The sequence below is a fragment of the Monodelphis domestica genome, chromosome 2, assembly GCF_027887165.1.
Source record: "Monodelphis domestica isolate mMonDom1 chromosome 2, mMonDom1.pri, whole genome shotgun sequence".
Classification (NCBI taxonomy): domain Eukaryota; kingdom Metazoa; phylum Chordata; class Mammalia; order Didelphimorphia; family Didelphidae; genus Monodelphis; species Monodelphis domestica.
The window spans coordinates 61,801,893-61,818,425 of NC_077228.1; the positions used below are offsets into that span (position 1 = coordinate 61,801,893).

Sequence of the window (16,533 nt, forward strand, 5' to 3'; positions counted from 1 at the left end):
ATAACTCAATAGACTTCTGAGTCATGTGATCAAGACTGAGGACCAGTTTTTTTCTGTAATCCCCACAATCTCTGAAACCTCTCCAAGCCAAAACTGTGCAACAAAAACTAACTTCAGATATCTCTGTGACAGAGTTTTATTGCAGCCTGCAGCTGAAACCAGATTAAAATATAATTGGGAAATATTTAAGAAAATCAATAAAAAGTACAATAGAACGTGAATAATGTCATATGTGGTTTTCCAAGTCAACATGCAGCCCATAGGAATTCTTATGTATGGTTTAGTGGCCTCCATTTCTTTCCTTTTCTTTTTTTTTTAACCCTTAACCTTCTGTCTTATAATCAATACTGTATATTGGTTCCAAGACAGAAAACAGTTAAGAGCTAGGCAGTGATGGGGTTAAATGATTTTCCCAGAGTCACACAGCTAAGTAGTATATGAGGTCAGATTTGAAGCCAAGTCCTCCTTGTCTCTAGATCTGGCTGTCAAAGCCACTGGAGCCACCAAACTGCCCCCATGGCATCCATTTCTGTTGGAATTTTACTAGGCTAGGATAACCAAAACAAATTTTTTTTAAATCATGAATTGACATATTCTAAGCTCACACAGCACTCTTTCCATATTATCTACTACATTCCTGACAACAAGACTATATACTCTTTTCAGTACCATGAAGATCTGGGATCCAAAATGCAAAAATTTACTGAGGTTATAGTAGATAGTGCCCTTGCCCCCAGAGAATGATCTGCTGAAAAGATCTCTGCAGATGGATGAAGGAAAAGAGGGAAAGGGGCAGGACACATATCTAGGCTTGGAATATAGCTCAGTCCCACACTACACCCCTCATAGAGCCTTGAACTCTCAAATGACAAAATTGAAGCCACCCCCAGTTACTATGGCAGCAACATGCCAGGCCAGAGAACTGAGGAACAGAAGAAAAGTAGCTATGAGACACTCTACTAAGCCTGATGGAAAGAGCCAGTTCTACCCCTCAAAAAATCACTTGTGGGAGTAAAGACAGGCTGGTTAATCATGAATTCCCCAGCATGGAAAGAGGCTGAAGTGCTTTGAAGAACTAGTCTCTAGGGAAACCACTGTCAGAGGGCAGGGAGTCAGGGAATGAACAATGAGAGAAATACAGAGAAAAAGAGACCAAAATTACCAAAGATCTCAGGAAAATGGGGAAAAGATTAACAACAGAGGGAAATATGGCCTCTAAATCTAGGGAAAATGTTGAGATAACCATGAATAAATATTACAAAATGAAAGAAAACTATAAAACACTTGAAACAGCAGAACCTGTGAAATCTGAGGACATGGAACCACAACATATATTTCTGAATGACTTTAAAAAAATTATGACAAGAGAATTTATGGCTTGCCCACCAAAAAATTAGAGAAATAGAAAAACATGAATATGTGATGGCAAGTGTTACCAAAGAAACAAATGAAAGAACAATGGATTGGTAATATAAATACTCAGAATTGAATGATAATTTGAAAGAAGAGAAGCAAAAAACAATAATGTTAATAGAAAATATGCTCTATATCTAAGCAAGATATTCTGATCTTGAAGACAGAATGCACAGACAACCTAAGGGTTATAAATCTTACAGAAAATCATGACAAGTCACAAAGCTGAACACCATAATGCAAGAAATAATATTTTTTTAAAAACTGCCTAGAACTTCCAAACATAGAAAATGAAATACCAATTGAATGAATTTACGAATTGCTTCCAGAAATTAAAAAAAAACCAAGGCTGAAAATTCTGAAATGGTTAAATTTAACCACTCAATACAAAAAATAAATTCTTCAAGTGGTCCGAAGTAAAACCTTTAAATACAGAGGATAGAAAATTTGAATAACACAGGACTGTTCTGCACTCACCAGAAAACTCTGGAGGGAATGGAATAGTGTGTACCAAAGAGCAGTGGAATTCAAGGTGCAGTCCAGGGTAACTTAGCCTGCAAATCTGAGCTCAATTTTAAAGGAAAAAAATTGAACATTCAGTAATAAAGAGGTGTTCGAAACATTCTTAGAAAATCAAACCTCAAAAGGTTATTTGCTTCTGAAATTCCCCCAAACAATAGAAGTACAGGAGGGGCGAATGAATGCAACTGTCAATGACAGCAATAATGTTAATAAAGAGGTAAGTAGAATGCTTCTTTCTAAATGTACATGAGTCAGAGGTAAGGATGAAAATAAGGTGGAGGTAATAGTGGAGGGGTACCCCTGGGGTATTTTTCATTATGAAATGAGAAGCTGTGTGAAAACAAGGGGGAGAGGAGGGAGACAGAAGTGTACATAATGGGCCATGGTTAAACCAAGGGCTAGCAGTGAGGAAAAGGTAAAGCCTGTGGTCTTTCATGAAGAGAAGAGCCTGTAAGAGACTGGATGAGGAGTAGAGGGAATGTTTTAAAAATGGAGGCCTTGTTTTGATGGTTGGCAGGAATTCCACTGAAAGGCCAACATTATTATAAGACAAGAATACTAAAACAGTCAAAAGACTGAAAAAAATTAGAATGAAAGATATTTCATAGCAAAAATAAATGGGCAGGAGGATTAAGAATTGTTGGACCACCTGAATGCCATAAGCAAAAAAAAAAAAAAAAGAAGAAGAGCCTTGACATTGTGTTTCAATATTTTTTTAAAAAACTCTCCAGATCTCTTAGAACCTGAGGACAAGGTAAAGCTAGAAAGAATCCACTTCATACTTCCTAAAAGAAACACTAAAATGCAAACTTTCAGGATCACTATAGATAAGATTGTGAGATTCTTGGTTTTAAAAAAAATACTGCAAGCAGCCAGAAAGAATTCAGGTATCCAGAAGCTAAGATTTAGCAACCATCACTTCAAAAGAATGGAAGGCTTGGAATACTACATTCCAGAAGAAGAAGAAAAAAGATATGAACTTGCAACCAAGAATAGCTTACCCAGCAAAACTGACTACAGTAAAACTAATCCTATGGGGGGAGGGGAGATCAATCTTCAGTGAATTAGAGGATTTCCAAGAATATCTAAAATAAAAAGACCAGAACTGTGTCAAAATTTAGAACATCAAACATAAGAATTTAGAGAATTACTAAAAGAAACAAATAATACTCATAAGGAATTAAACAAGAATAACCTACTACATTAAAATATATGGAGGTGATAGCTATGTCCTTTCTAAACTATCATTGTCAGAGGAACTATATAAAGCCTGGTGAGAATGGAAAAAAATATCTAAGGTCTAGGGAAAGAAAGGTTAAGGAAAATTATCTCACATAATCAGGGTATACAGGTAGACTTCTATGCAAATAAAGAGGAGGGAGTGAGAGGACATTTGGACCTCATTCTTATCTGAACTGGTCAAAGGAAAGAAGAATACATATAGAATTGATGTAAAAATACTTTTCACTCAATAAAGAAATAGAAGAAATGGGGGAAAGAGATGAGGGAGAATTAGAGGTAAAGTAGATTAAAGAGTAGATTAGTTATAAGGGAAATAAACTATTAGGTTATGCAAAAATAGAACTCTTTGAGGTGGCAAAGAGTAGAAACCTGAGGGAGGTGCACATAAATTTGAAATAGCTAAGTTATAGTATATAAATACGATGAAATACTATTATGGTGTAATGAGAGGTTATTCCTGACACCCCTATGTTCCTGACTTGTTGACTATGTAAAGTAATAGCATTTTGTGTACTTTAAACATGGAAATGTATTCTTTTAAATTCCTATTGATAAATTTGGTTTTTATTTTATTTTATAATACACAGTGCATGCCTTTCCCCCACACCCTACCTCCAACATCAAACCTGGATTGCTGGACTGTTCTTATAGGCTTTGTCCACAGTATCATCTCTGAGTTAGTGCAATACTGAATTTTTAAATAGAAGAATTCCTTATAAAAATAAGCCTAAAAAGTTCATTTTCTTGTGGTTCTCTTATTATAATTTATTGCACAAATGACATTTAATTTGATTAAGCCTTGAATAAGTTATAAAGAATTTAAGATAATGATATTACTGGGAAATGGGGTTTGGTTTTGGGGTTGTTTGGGGGATGGGGGTGGGGTTTTTTTTCCTATTGCTTGTTCTTTCTGCCAGTGTTCAATATCAGTATTAATGTTTCAGAAACAAAACTTGCATTTTCCAGGCCTCTTACAAGCGCAGAATCTTTTAACACAACTACCTCAGCAAAGCCAAGCCAACCTCCTGCAGTCTCAGCCAAGCATCACCCTCACCTCACAGGTCAGTTTTCTTTCACAGATATTACTACTGTCCCTGATTATTTTGTGTTATTGGGCTATTGGACTTGGTTGGTTGTTGGGATGGTTTGTATAATGATATAGAAAAAGTATGATGATAAAATTAATCCTAGAAGTTCTCGGAATCCAAAAAAAAAAAACACCGCCTCAAAATTTTTTTCATATTTATTTATAAAAGGGAATTGCACTTTGATTTTAGCATAGTGCTTGCTTTCTATCTAATTCCTTAGTCAAGTCTCACATTTCCATCTGAGGTACAGTGATAAAATACATGTTGTGTACAGAGAAAGCAGATAAAGAAAAGGGGGCTAAAATACTATATAATTCCATTGATCACATAGCAAGTGTGAGTCAGGGGAATGCAGACCCTGACCTCTGTCAGCTGTGCCATTGACTTCTCATTGGCAACAACTCAACCTTCAAAGAAAGCTCTTTTTTTTTTTTTAAAAGTACCATATGGAGATATGGGTCTTAATTGGTTTCTTATAGGTTGATCATAGAGAAAAATATAATTTAATTAGCTCTGACCACTTCCTCTATCCTGATAAGTAATAAAGATCTTTAAAATAATGACTGATTTAACCATAAGACAAAGGGAGAGAAAATAGGGAAGGAAATAAGCATTTCTATAGAGCCTGCTTTGTGTCTGATCCTCACACCAACATGGGAGGCTGGTGCTATGAATCTCCCCATTTTACAGTTAAAGAAACTGAGGTTATCACAGGTGAAGAGACTTGTCCAGGTTTGCACAGCTGGTAAGTGTTTGAGATCATATTTGAACTCAGATCATTCTGACTTCAGACCCAGTGCTTTGTGTCCTATGGCACCCTGTAGCTCCTTAAGAGAAAACTTTTAGGAAATGTGAACTTTTCTTTAATAGATGTTGATCCTCAATTCCTGACCATCACAAGCATTGATTATTTTGAGAAAAACCACACATAAACTAAGACATTGAGAAAATATAAACTAAAAGGTATTCCTATTGGCAATAGGGATTACAAGTTGAATCAGAAAACTCATGTCACAATTGATGCCCATCATTGGCCTTGATCCTTTGTTGGAAACCAATCTATCCCCTCTTTCCCCTCTTGCTTATCGTTAGTCTCTCTCTAGCAGCTTGCTATAGTAGAAAAACAGTCCTGGGATTCAAGAGTCTCATTTCTAGTTAACTAGCTTTATGTTTACCAACCTTATGACTTTGAAGAAATTCTTTAGCCTCTGTGCCTCAGTTTCTTCTTTTGTCTTATCTAAAACAATTGAATTTAATTCAGTGATTTCAATAGGCCCTTTAGCTCTCATCTTCTGGATATCAAAACTGCTACCCTCCTACAAGAGAGTATTGTTGACCTCCATTTGGCCTTCTACCTGTTGAACCCAGGGCTAGACTATTCAGAACCCCAAGGCAGCTTAGAATTAAGGGACATGAATCCTGCTTATTTAAACCATTCTGGGGCTTGTCTAGCTTCAGTCTAGCCTCCTGGGTCTACAATGTCCTGGTTGGTACCACTATCAAAAAATGGACTAGACTAGCCCTTTGTTGCTTGGAATTGTTGGGACCTGATCAGAGGCTAGAAGAGGTGAAATGGAGGCCTATGATTAGGGATCGCTTCCACTTTTCATTCCATCATTAGTTGCAAAGAGTGCAGAACAGTGCAGTGACAGGAGATAAACTATCTATTTCTCCAGATGTAGTCAGAGAAGGTTTTTCTATTCCAAAATGTGGTTATAGAAAAGAGCTTAAACTGTGTTTACTTCACTGGAGCAGGATGGTGATTAATACAGGTTAATAGTTACTTCAGTTATTATCTGTGTTACCCTATTCTTTGGATAGCAAGGCCAGTTCATCCATTTGAGCCTGTTGAGACACAGGTCAAAGAAGTTTGATCCTTCATGCTATTGTTAATTTAAAAAAGAAAAGAAATCACAACAATAGATTCCATCTTTAACCACAGCATATATTTGTGATTATTCACAAGTGAAAAGAATATGGGGCTCACAGTAACTCAGTAGTACTTGTATTAAAAACAACTCTGAATGGGGGCAGCTGGGTAGCTCAGTGGATTGAGAGCCAGGCCTAGAGAAGGGAGGTCCTAGGTTTAAATCTGGCCTCAGACACTTCCCAGCTGTGTGACCCTGGGCAAGTCACTTGACCCCCATTGCCTAGCCCGTACCACTCTTCTGCCTTGGAGCCAATACACAGTATTGACTCCAAGATGGAAGGTAAGGGTTTAAAAAAAAACAAAAAAAACTCCAAAGCAATAGTTCTATTTCTAACCCTAACTGTGTTAGGATTAAGATTCTCTGGAGATTGTATATAAATGTATAGTTATTTATAAGATAATAAAGGTTGGAGTTGGAGAGAGAGAGAAAAATAGTCACATAATCACATAATTTTGACAATTCAGTTCATTATATCCAAAGGTTCTCTCAGAGTCTCATGATGTTGTTATTTGATTTTTGGGAACATCCTCTATTACTGTCATTTTTTAGCCCATCTGGAATCATGATAGTCCTTACAGCATCTTCTCTAGGAGGTCTGCTTTCCTAGTACAGGTTATTGGTAATATCTTTCCCTAAAATTGTTTTTAAAAGATCTTAGTCTATGTATCTTTAGCATAACTTCACAATCCACCACCCCATCTCAGGACGATGAGATATTACCTAGGATCTAACCCTACATATAAGCTCATATATAACCTGATGGTAACCCCCCCCCCAAAAAAAATAATAATAATGTTCCAGCAACTAGTTTTAAGGTTATTTGAGAAGTTAATGTATCTGATTTCTTATTAAGAAAAAAAATGAAACTATAATTAAATTAAAAGTATATTGAATGTTTCATGATCACTAAATAAATATATTTCATAAATTTAAGATGACACAGACTGTATTGAAGAAGTGCAAATAAATAGCATCTCACAAATTTTAGAACTATTAGGTTATATTAAGTGACCTATATCTCAGAGTCCTATAATCAACCAATCAGCAAAAATTTGTTAAGCACATAATTATTATGTGCCAAGCTCTGGTAATGAGAGGTAAAAATTAAACATTATTAATTAAATTATATTATATATCTATATAATATAAATTAAACAAAAAAATTAAACCCTCTTATTTTACTTTGCATTCTTTTGGAAGAGACAACATGACTATATAGAGGAATATACAAAATAAATTCAGGGTAATTTGTAAGGAAAGAAGATATTAGCACCTGAGAAAAACAGGAAAGGCTTCATGTTGGAGGTGGTGTTGAGTTGGTCTTTGAAAAAACAGAAGAGGCAGATTTGAGAAGGGAGAGCATTTTAGATATGGAGGACAGGAGGCCTATGTAAAGTTAGAGTCAGAAGATGACACATTGTATGCACAGAGAAAGCAAGAAGTCCCATTGACTGGAAGGCAGCATTTACAAAAGAAAGGGATGTATGAAAAGTCAGGAAAGACACATCACAGCCAAGTATGTGAAGGACATCAGTGCCCAACAGAAGCTTCTGTTTGATCCTTGAGGGAGGGAGTATAGGGAGCCCTTGGGTAAGGCAGTGGTGTGGTCAAAGAACGCTGAAAGAAAATCACAGGGGCAAGTTTATGGAGTGTGGTTTGAAGAAAAAGACTTGGGAAAGGAAGCCCAAATTAGGGAATTAATATAGTCACTCAGGTGAGAAAGAATAAAACCATGAACCAGAGTCCTAGCTCGTTTAAGTAAAGGGGGGCAGGCAGATGCTATGGAGATAGCATGGAAAGCTTAGATACCTGGCTGGGGGGTGTGGAACGAGTAAAAGAAAAAGTAAAAGTAGAGGATAACTCTGAAGTGGCAAATATGGAGAAATAAAGGAATTTTGAAGAGAAAAAAAGATTAAGTCTGTTTTAGACATTTTAAGTTTGAGGTCCCTTTGGGAAATCCAGTCAAAAATGTGTTCTGGCCAGTTGATGATGCACCGGGGTGGGGGGAACTGAGGTAGAAGGCTAAGACTCTAGTCTTAGACAGTTCTACTATAATTCAACATATGCATTGCTAATAATCACCATGCCATTCAAAACTGCATGATTAAAAAATACAGCACTCCTGGGGAAACTGAAATTTAGCAGTATAACATTCAAAACCTCCATCAGTTATACAAAAAAAAAAAGCTATAAGCCTAATAAAAAAATTTTTAAACCCTTACTTTCTATCTTAGAATCAATACTGTATATTGGTTCCAAGGCAGAAGAGTGGTAAGGGCTAGGCATGGGGGTTAAGTGATTTGCCAGGGTCACCCAGCTAGGAAGTGCCTGAGGCCCTAATAAAATAAATCTTAAAAACAAAGCACACAATGCCTTGGCACATAGTAGACACTTAATAAATGTATATCGATGCTCACAAAATAGCATGATTTTATGCTCATGTTAAATGGCTAAGAAACACATAAATATTACAGTAAATAATGGTGGCATTTACAGTCTCAACTTGCAGCCTTCCCCCTGGTGCTAAGCAAAGGCTACCTAACAATAAGAGAGCAACCTTACACAAGCCTAGACATGCTGTTAATGAAAGAGAGGGAAGAAACACATGGCTACTGAACAGCCCTCCTCAAGCCACAGCTTCTAGTGCATCACCAGTTAAATAATAAGGAGGCACTTCACCTTGAAAAAGAACTGAAGTTTGTGGGAGTTAGAAGAGTTGGAGCTCATGCATTATATTGTGCAGTAGGATAATTTTCTGCCTCACAACAATAGCAAATGCAAAATTTTATTTATGCTCAGATTGTTTGCTAATATGTTAATCATGTTAGAACAAATTTGAGGGTTTTTTTTTAAGTCTTGTTGCAGAACTAACTGTATTGTTAGATTTAAAATAGTTTTGAGTGTTAAATAGTTGTAGATAAGAGAGTGGGAGCCATAAACTGTGATAATTAAAATGTTTGGGAGCAAGGGAAATATATATATCAATTATGACCGCTGAAATATGTTTTCTACTGTGTCTTAGTTTTATATAAATATAATATGGTCACCAGGGAATATATTCCCAATTTATGAATATGCCCAAGCCAACTGGGTTTTATAGAGAAACTTAATTTATAATACACTGATTAATCAATAGAAAAAGAGAGAAAGTAAGAAAGGAATAAGAATGAATAAATCAGTCAGTTGGTTTTATCACTCACCCAAGATCTCTCTAGGTAAGGCTTCTCATGCCAACCTCAGGCTCCACCTTCAAGAGAGCCTCCTTTCAAGCAATGTTTCCAGAGAATTCTCCTCCTTCAGAGCCAGCCTTCTCTCCTGGTCCTCCCACAGAGCAACCTCCTCAGTCCTCCTTCAGAACCACCTCTCAGAGCAAAAAACTCTCTCTACTCCCCCAGTCCTCAGACCCCACTATCTTTAAGGACACCATCTAAGTTCCCTCCCCTCAGTTCTCACATCTACCAATCACTGTCCATGTCTTCCCTTTGCCAATGGTGGCTCTAGCTTAACCCAGGACCACCCAGAGGTCTGCCCCTTTGCACATGTCTGTTGAAGGTCATATTCTCAAATAATTAAATCTTGATCCTTGCTGCAGCCCTTCCTAAATCTTTTACTCTGAGTAGGGTGGAGATTGTAGTTTCAAGACCTGGTTCTGTCATTCCAAGTATCTCTATTGTATCAATTCTCAAATCAATCATGACTCAAAGAACTTCCTGTTCTTTCCCTTTCCATTGTTTAGCAAAAGGTTTCTGTCCTAAAGTAGTCTTAGGTAGGGAGGAGAAAGATCCTCCCATGCCAAGGGGTTTCACATTCCAATAGAGTTCTTACTATCAGTAGGAAATTTTTTCCAAGTATGAAATTTCCCAATGGTGAAATTTCCAACATTCATAAGTCTAAGAAATTTTAAGGTTTACAGTATACAAGACTGTAATCCTCTACCCAGAGATATAATTAAGCCTCTGAGAGATAGGGATGGTCACCAAGATAAAGTTGAGAGAGAAAAAGGAATAGGGCCTAAGACATAGAGTCTTGGGGTAATACACATTCAGGGGTTTAGAATTAATGTGATTGTCTAGCACAGGAGTCCCTGAAGGAGTGGTCAGATTGGCAAGAGGGAGACCAAGAGAGTGCAATGTTTTGACAACCCAGAGAGGAAAAGAAAGTCAGGAGGGAGAAAGCAATCAGCAGTGTCGATTGACACAGAGAGACCAGGAGGATAAAGCCTGAAAAAAAAAATCTCTTATAATGAGGTCACTAGTAACTTTGAAGAAAATTATTTCAGTCAGAAGCAGGGCTGTAAAAGGCAAAGAGTATGAGAATGGGAAGCAACAAAGGTAGACAGATTTTTTTTTTTGGCATTTGAGAGGAGGGATATGGGATGATAGCCAGTGGGGATGATAGAAGTTGGTAGGGTGGGAGGGAAGACAGTTATATTTGTTGTCAGTAGGAAGAAAGGGGAAAGGGAAGGCAATATGCATTTATTAAGAGCCTACAGTGTACCAGACACTGTGCTAAGTGTTTTACCAAATATCTCAAAACAGCCTTAAGATATCAGTGCTGTTGTAATTCCCATTTTACAGTTGAGAAAACTGAATCAAACAAGCTAAGTAATTTGTCCAGTGTCACATAGCTAATAAGTGTGTGAGATGAATTTAAACTTGTATGTTCTTGACTCTAGGCCTAGCACTCAACTTCCCCACAAATGTTAGAGGCAGAGGGAGCAGAGAATGATTGTGGGAGCAGTTCACAGAAGAAGGCAACTGGGGTTTGGCCCTGATAAGGGAAGGGCCACCTTTTTATCAGAGGCTGAAACAAAGAGGTTTTTATCATGTAGAGAAAAGGAACAAAGAGAACTCATGATAATATCTTCTTTTTTTCTCTGTAAAGTATAAGGGAGAGGGCCTCTAGTGGGGGAAGCTTGAGACTTAAGGAAGATTTGGACCATTGCTGGGAAGGGTGGTAAAGGATCAGTAAGACAGGAATCCAAAGGGCTACCTTGCTGCAAAGAGAGCCCAACCAAGGTGAAAAAGTCTCTTCAATATATTTTTGGGACTCTCCAGCCCTACTTAGCCAGCAGCTTATGAGTAGAAACAGAAGAAGCAGATGGTGGAAGTCATCCACCTATTGGAACTTGGCAAGGCATGAACAGTGAGGAAACAATGGAGCAGGGACTTAAGAGTCCCTGAAGACAGTGTGGTGTTGAATGGGCTAATGATTGAGATAAGGCTGGAGAAGGAAGAAAATTGAAGATAAAACAAAAATTAAAATCTTGTAGAGTAGAGAATTCAGGGGACTAACGGTTATTTTAAGGAAAGGACAAAATAAGATTGAAGGAGGAAAAAGCCAGAGAGAGTGAATGATAGCAAATTATGGTCAGAAGAAGAATTTCAGTTTTCTAGATTGTGGGAAAGGATGAAGGCATGATCAGATGGGTTATAGTTGTCCCTGTGGATCTAAGACAGTACAAAGGAGGAAGCCTTGAGAGTTGAATTGAGTTTGGAATTGGGAGGCTGGGTTTCTTGTTGGAATATTAATATGTATATTGAAGTTGCCTACAATAAAATTAAAAGCTAATACATTTAAGGTTTAAAGAGCTCTTAAACATACATATCATTTGGTATAAGAACAGAATGAAGGAAGGAAAGAAAGACTGGTATCCAGATACTGAAATACATGAGAATAGAGAAGAAATGACTCAAAAACTGACAGTTATTTTCACTGGCATCCAGATCTGGATCTCTTAAGAGTATTGATATTTTTAAATTAGTTTCATTCTTCATTGTGTAATAGTAAAATTGAAGGTCACTTTTCTGTCCCTTGTCTAACAGCCAGCAACCCCAACACGCACAATAGCAGCAACCCCAATTCAGACACTCCCACAGAGCCAGTCAACACCAAAGCGAATCGATACACCCAGCTTGGAGGAGCCCAGTGACCTTGAGGAGCTTGAGCAGTTTGCCAAGACTTTCAAACAAAGACGGATCAAACTTGGATTCACTCAGGTATGGTGAAACTTCCCTTCTGCGTGTCTTTTCCTTCATACCTTTTTTTTTTCTGTCACTAGATAACTTCTAAGGAAGGGGGCGGGGGCTTGTTTGTTTAAGAGCTCTTATTTCTTGCTCTGGCACCTCACTGGTGTTAAGTGATATCCTTCTCAATTTTGGCTTTATTTTCTAACTAAAGTTAAAGTTAACAGACCAAAGTCCCTAAGATTTTCAGCAAAATTATAGTTGCTGAAATAAATATTTATCTCAGTAGGTTGTGTTTAAGATTGTAATAAGTGATGACAGCTATAGAGTGTTCTGAGAGTTTTGCTACTTGAAGTTCATCTCCTTTAAGACCATATAAGAGATTAGTACATTGATGATTTCAGGCATCCCTTAGAAGACTTTGCAAAGGAATAAAAATACCCAAATTTCAATCAAACCATCAAATAAAGATTATTTCTAATAAGGTTAAATTGGATTATGTGATTGACATTTAACAATCAATTTAATAAGATTTTTTCCTTCAAATATTATGATTCTTAAAAGGAAATCTGAGTTTGCTTATAGCACCAAAACTAATTTCTTATATACTTTCACTAAAGTATCATTATAATGTGTTTGAAGCAGGAAAAGAAATGAACTATGTGGACATTCATGTGAAATAATAGGAAATTCTTTTATAAAAAACAATTAGAATAGAAAGGACTGTATGAGAGAGAATGAATGAATGAATGAATGAATTGGCATCTAAAAGGAGAAGAAATTATGTAGTAGAAGATAAAGGGTATGGCTGAGAAGTTGAGTCCATAGTTTAGAAAGGTTATAAAGGTGATCGAAGTATCTACACAAACTAGTTTGCTTTTAGGATAGTTGAGCAATTTAAGAGCTTGCTATAAGTAATTAAGTACATATGAGATGATCCTAATAAGTGAGATTTGTATTAATTACTCATATCTGTGTATAAAACATTTCACATTTTTTTATGACTTGAGAGGTCCCTGGGTTCAGATCTGGCCTCAGACACTTCCTAGCTGTGTGACCCTGGGCAAGTCACTTGACCCCCATTGCCTAGCCCTTACCACTCTTCTGCCTTAGAGCCAATACACAGTATTGATTCTAAGATGGAAGATAAGGGTTTAAAAAACAACCAAGAAAATGGTCTAGTGTATTAGAATGCACATTTCCAAAGTGCTACATTCCAAATTGAGAAAATTCGTTTAATACATTTATAACAGTGTTTTAACTTTTGCCCAGAGTAGTTTGTTTTTCTGTTGAAGTTGACCTAATGTTCTGGCAGCAGTGATGGGCTTTTATTTTTCTTTTCATGTTAAGGAGTTTCCTTATAGTGGTGATTTTAAGTACTCTCATGTCCAAAGCTGCAAAGATCAATATATTTAGATTACATATTAATACTGAGGCCTTACCTGCATCAGGAGAAGAAAGCACAATTGACAAAGGATGGGAAAAGCAAGGTTATACACTTCAATTTTAGATAATCAAAGGTAGTTTCATGTATTTTTTGTTTTACTTGAAATTCACAAAGAAAAATTAAGTATGCATATTTTTCATTTGATCAAAGCATCAAATGCAAATATTTTCTGAGAAAATACACATATAATTAGGTAGTTTAAATAGTAGCAATCCAATTACACAATTGGATATATTTATTATGACTTCATTTTCAACATTTTAGAACTAGAAAACAGGGCTTAGTATATAACACAACCATTTCATGGAACATCAGATAGTTTCCAAACTCAGTCTTTGTCTTTTTCCTGTTTCCTTTTTTTTTCTTTTTCCCAGATTGCCAGATGTCTAATGAAGTTCAGGTTATACATGAACCAAATGGGTAAAGCAACTTATGAGAAACTGAATTCTGAGTTAGGAAAACATCAAATAATAAATTAAGCAGATTAAAAAATGTATCTCTTATCCGTTTTAATTAGGCGATCACATAGCTTTATTCACTATTATACCACTGTCTTACATGCATTTTGATAAGTGTTTTACTTCTCTTTTTTGTCAAAATTGTTGTTATTTTTAAGAATATAAAAGAATTTCGTAAAGATTTTTGAAATAATGCTTGCAAAGCATTTAGAGAGGTGGTACAACTAAAATATTATCAGAACCATTTATTTAAGCATCTGATTGGTGTGCCAAACAGTGTGCTAAAAGATTTATAAAACCTAGTTTTCACCATCAAAAATTATCTAAATATATACATGTATGTGATATAGCAGGACAGAAATATTTAAATAAATGGATAGGCCTGGTACCTTTTAGTAATGTTTTTTTTTAATTGAAAAGCAATCAATTAATTAATAAGCAACTAATGTATAGATACTTTATCTCTGACTGCACCCCAAGCCTCTTTTTTAATCTTGTAGTTTCAATAATGTGCCTCTCTGTTTATTAGGATTATTATTAAGTGTAAAAAAGGAATTATTTTAGTTTTTTTCTTCCTTCTAGGTACCCCCATCCTTATCTCCCTTATCTCCCCCACTATATAGTGGGGGAGTGTAATGTCTAAAGGACAGCAAATAGACAGGAACAAGCAAAGACAGAAGACTTGGAAAATAAACAAAAATTTAAATCTTTGGTCCCTGTTATTTGGGAATTGACAAAACTTATAATAAGAGTTCATTTTATTATGCTTTGTATCAGAAAGATGGTTGCTTTCTGCAGTGACAGCTTTGTGATGAGTCATTTAAACTGCCTGAGTCTTCGTTTTCCCTGGTGTTTAAAAATTTTCTTTTACCTTATTCACAAGAAATATAGAGCCCCAGTATATAAAAATTATATTCAGGACACTGGTGTTTTGTGTTTTTTTTTTTGTCAGAAGGTTAGCAAGTTTACTAGTTCTGAGAAAGTATAACTAAATGGGTCAAAACTCTCTACTGTGAGCTCTTGAATATATTCTTTTAATGGTCAAAGACGTGATCTCTTCAGTTATATGCTTTTAGGGATCAACTTTGAAATCCACACTTAGTGATTAAAAAAATAGATACATCCATTGTTGCCAGCAATAATATTAAGAAAAGAACAATAATCTGACTATAAGGGTAGCTTCATAGAGCGAAGAAAGCACTAGATTTGGATAGAATCAAGTCCTGGCTCTGACATTCACTAACTCTTTGACTTCATTGTCCCTAGTTTCCTCATCTGTGAGATGAAAGATTTGGAATCAATGATCTAAGATGTGTTTTAGTTCCAACATTCTGTTATTTTATCATAGGGCGCTGTTATATTGAAAATTGGGTTAGGAAAGAAATACATAAAATGATTTTGAAGCTTACATTTTTAATCAGTCTAAGAACAAAATAAATGTTACACAGTAATATAAATTAATTGCCTTAGTTACCCATGGTAAATTAGAATATGTGGAATACTTTTTAGATAACCAGTTTAAAATGTTTAAAATCACCTTTATGATATAAAGTAGCAAAAAGAAATTCAGAGAAGGAGTAGATGTGATGGTGCACACACCTGTAATCCCTGCACCTGAGGGAAGCTGAAACAGATTTGTTGAGCTCAGGGATTCTGAATTGTAATTAAAGCTGATCAGGGGGCTGTGCTAAGTCCTTTCACTATGGTGGTGAGTCTCTAGGACTCACCTGGGGAGAGAGTCCTGAAGAGAAAACCACCATCAGGCTGCCTAAGGATGGGAAAAAACCGACCCAGGTTGGAAATGGAGTCAAAGCTTCCAGGCTAAATAAGCAATAGGATAGGTCCTTGGAGTGGCCCCTACACTTCCAGTCTTGGCAAGAAAAGGAGACCCTTCTGCCCTCTGCCCCCCCCCCACCCCCAGTCCAGAAAGAAGGAAGGAAGGAAGGAAGGAATCAAGGGAAACAGATTTTAAAATATAACAGTTCTGATACAGTAGTGTTGATGAGTTTTTGTTTTGTTTTGTTTTTGTTTTACATACAAGTGAGCTACTTGTATGTATTGTAAAGAACACATATTTTTACTGACCACCATGATGAGAATCTTCTTAATATTGAGTAACTTGTACTTGGCTTAGACATCTAAATTTGTAACCAATCTAGTTAGTAAACTGAATCTTTCTCTTTTTCCCCTCCCTCCCTCTTTCTCTCTTCTTCTCTTTGTCTTTCTGTTTCACTCTTCCTTCACCACCCCCTACTCTGTCATTTTGTTCTATCTCATTGTGCAGGGTGATGTTGGGCTCGCTATGGGCAAACTCTATGGAAATGACTTCAGCCAAACTACCATCTCTCGCTTTGAAGCCTTGAACCTCAGCTTTAAGAACATGTGCAAGTTAAAGCCCCTTCTAGAGAAGTGGCTCAATGACGCAGGTGGGTGACTGCATCACAAAGGGAAGCCACCACTGGGTGC

The 16,533-nt window shown here is 36.5% G+C and overlaps 1 protein-coding gene across 3 annotated transcripts in view; it reads left to right on the top strand.

Annotated features, from left to right (window-relative positions):
• The window catches only part of POU2F1 (POU class 2 homeobox 1), a 261,553-nt gene that overhangs the window by 209,610 nt on the left and 35,410 nt on the right, over positions 1-16,533 (top strand). For all 3 annotated transcript variants that reach the window (XM_056815490.1, XM_056815491.1, XM_056815492.1), the window contains 3 exons: positions 4,144-4,238; positions 12,022-12,195; positions 16,352-16,493. In XM_056815490.1, the coding sequence (XP_056671468.1) occupies positions 4,144-4,238; positions 12,022-12,195; positions 16,352-16,493 (411 nt within the window). The remainder of the gene's footprint in view (positions 1-4,143; positions 4,239-12,021; positions 12,196-16,351; positions 16,494-16,533) is intronic.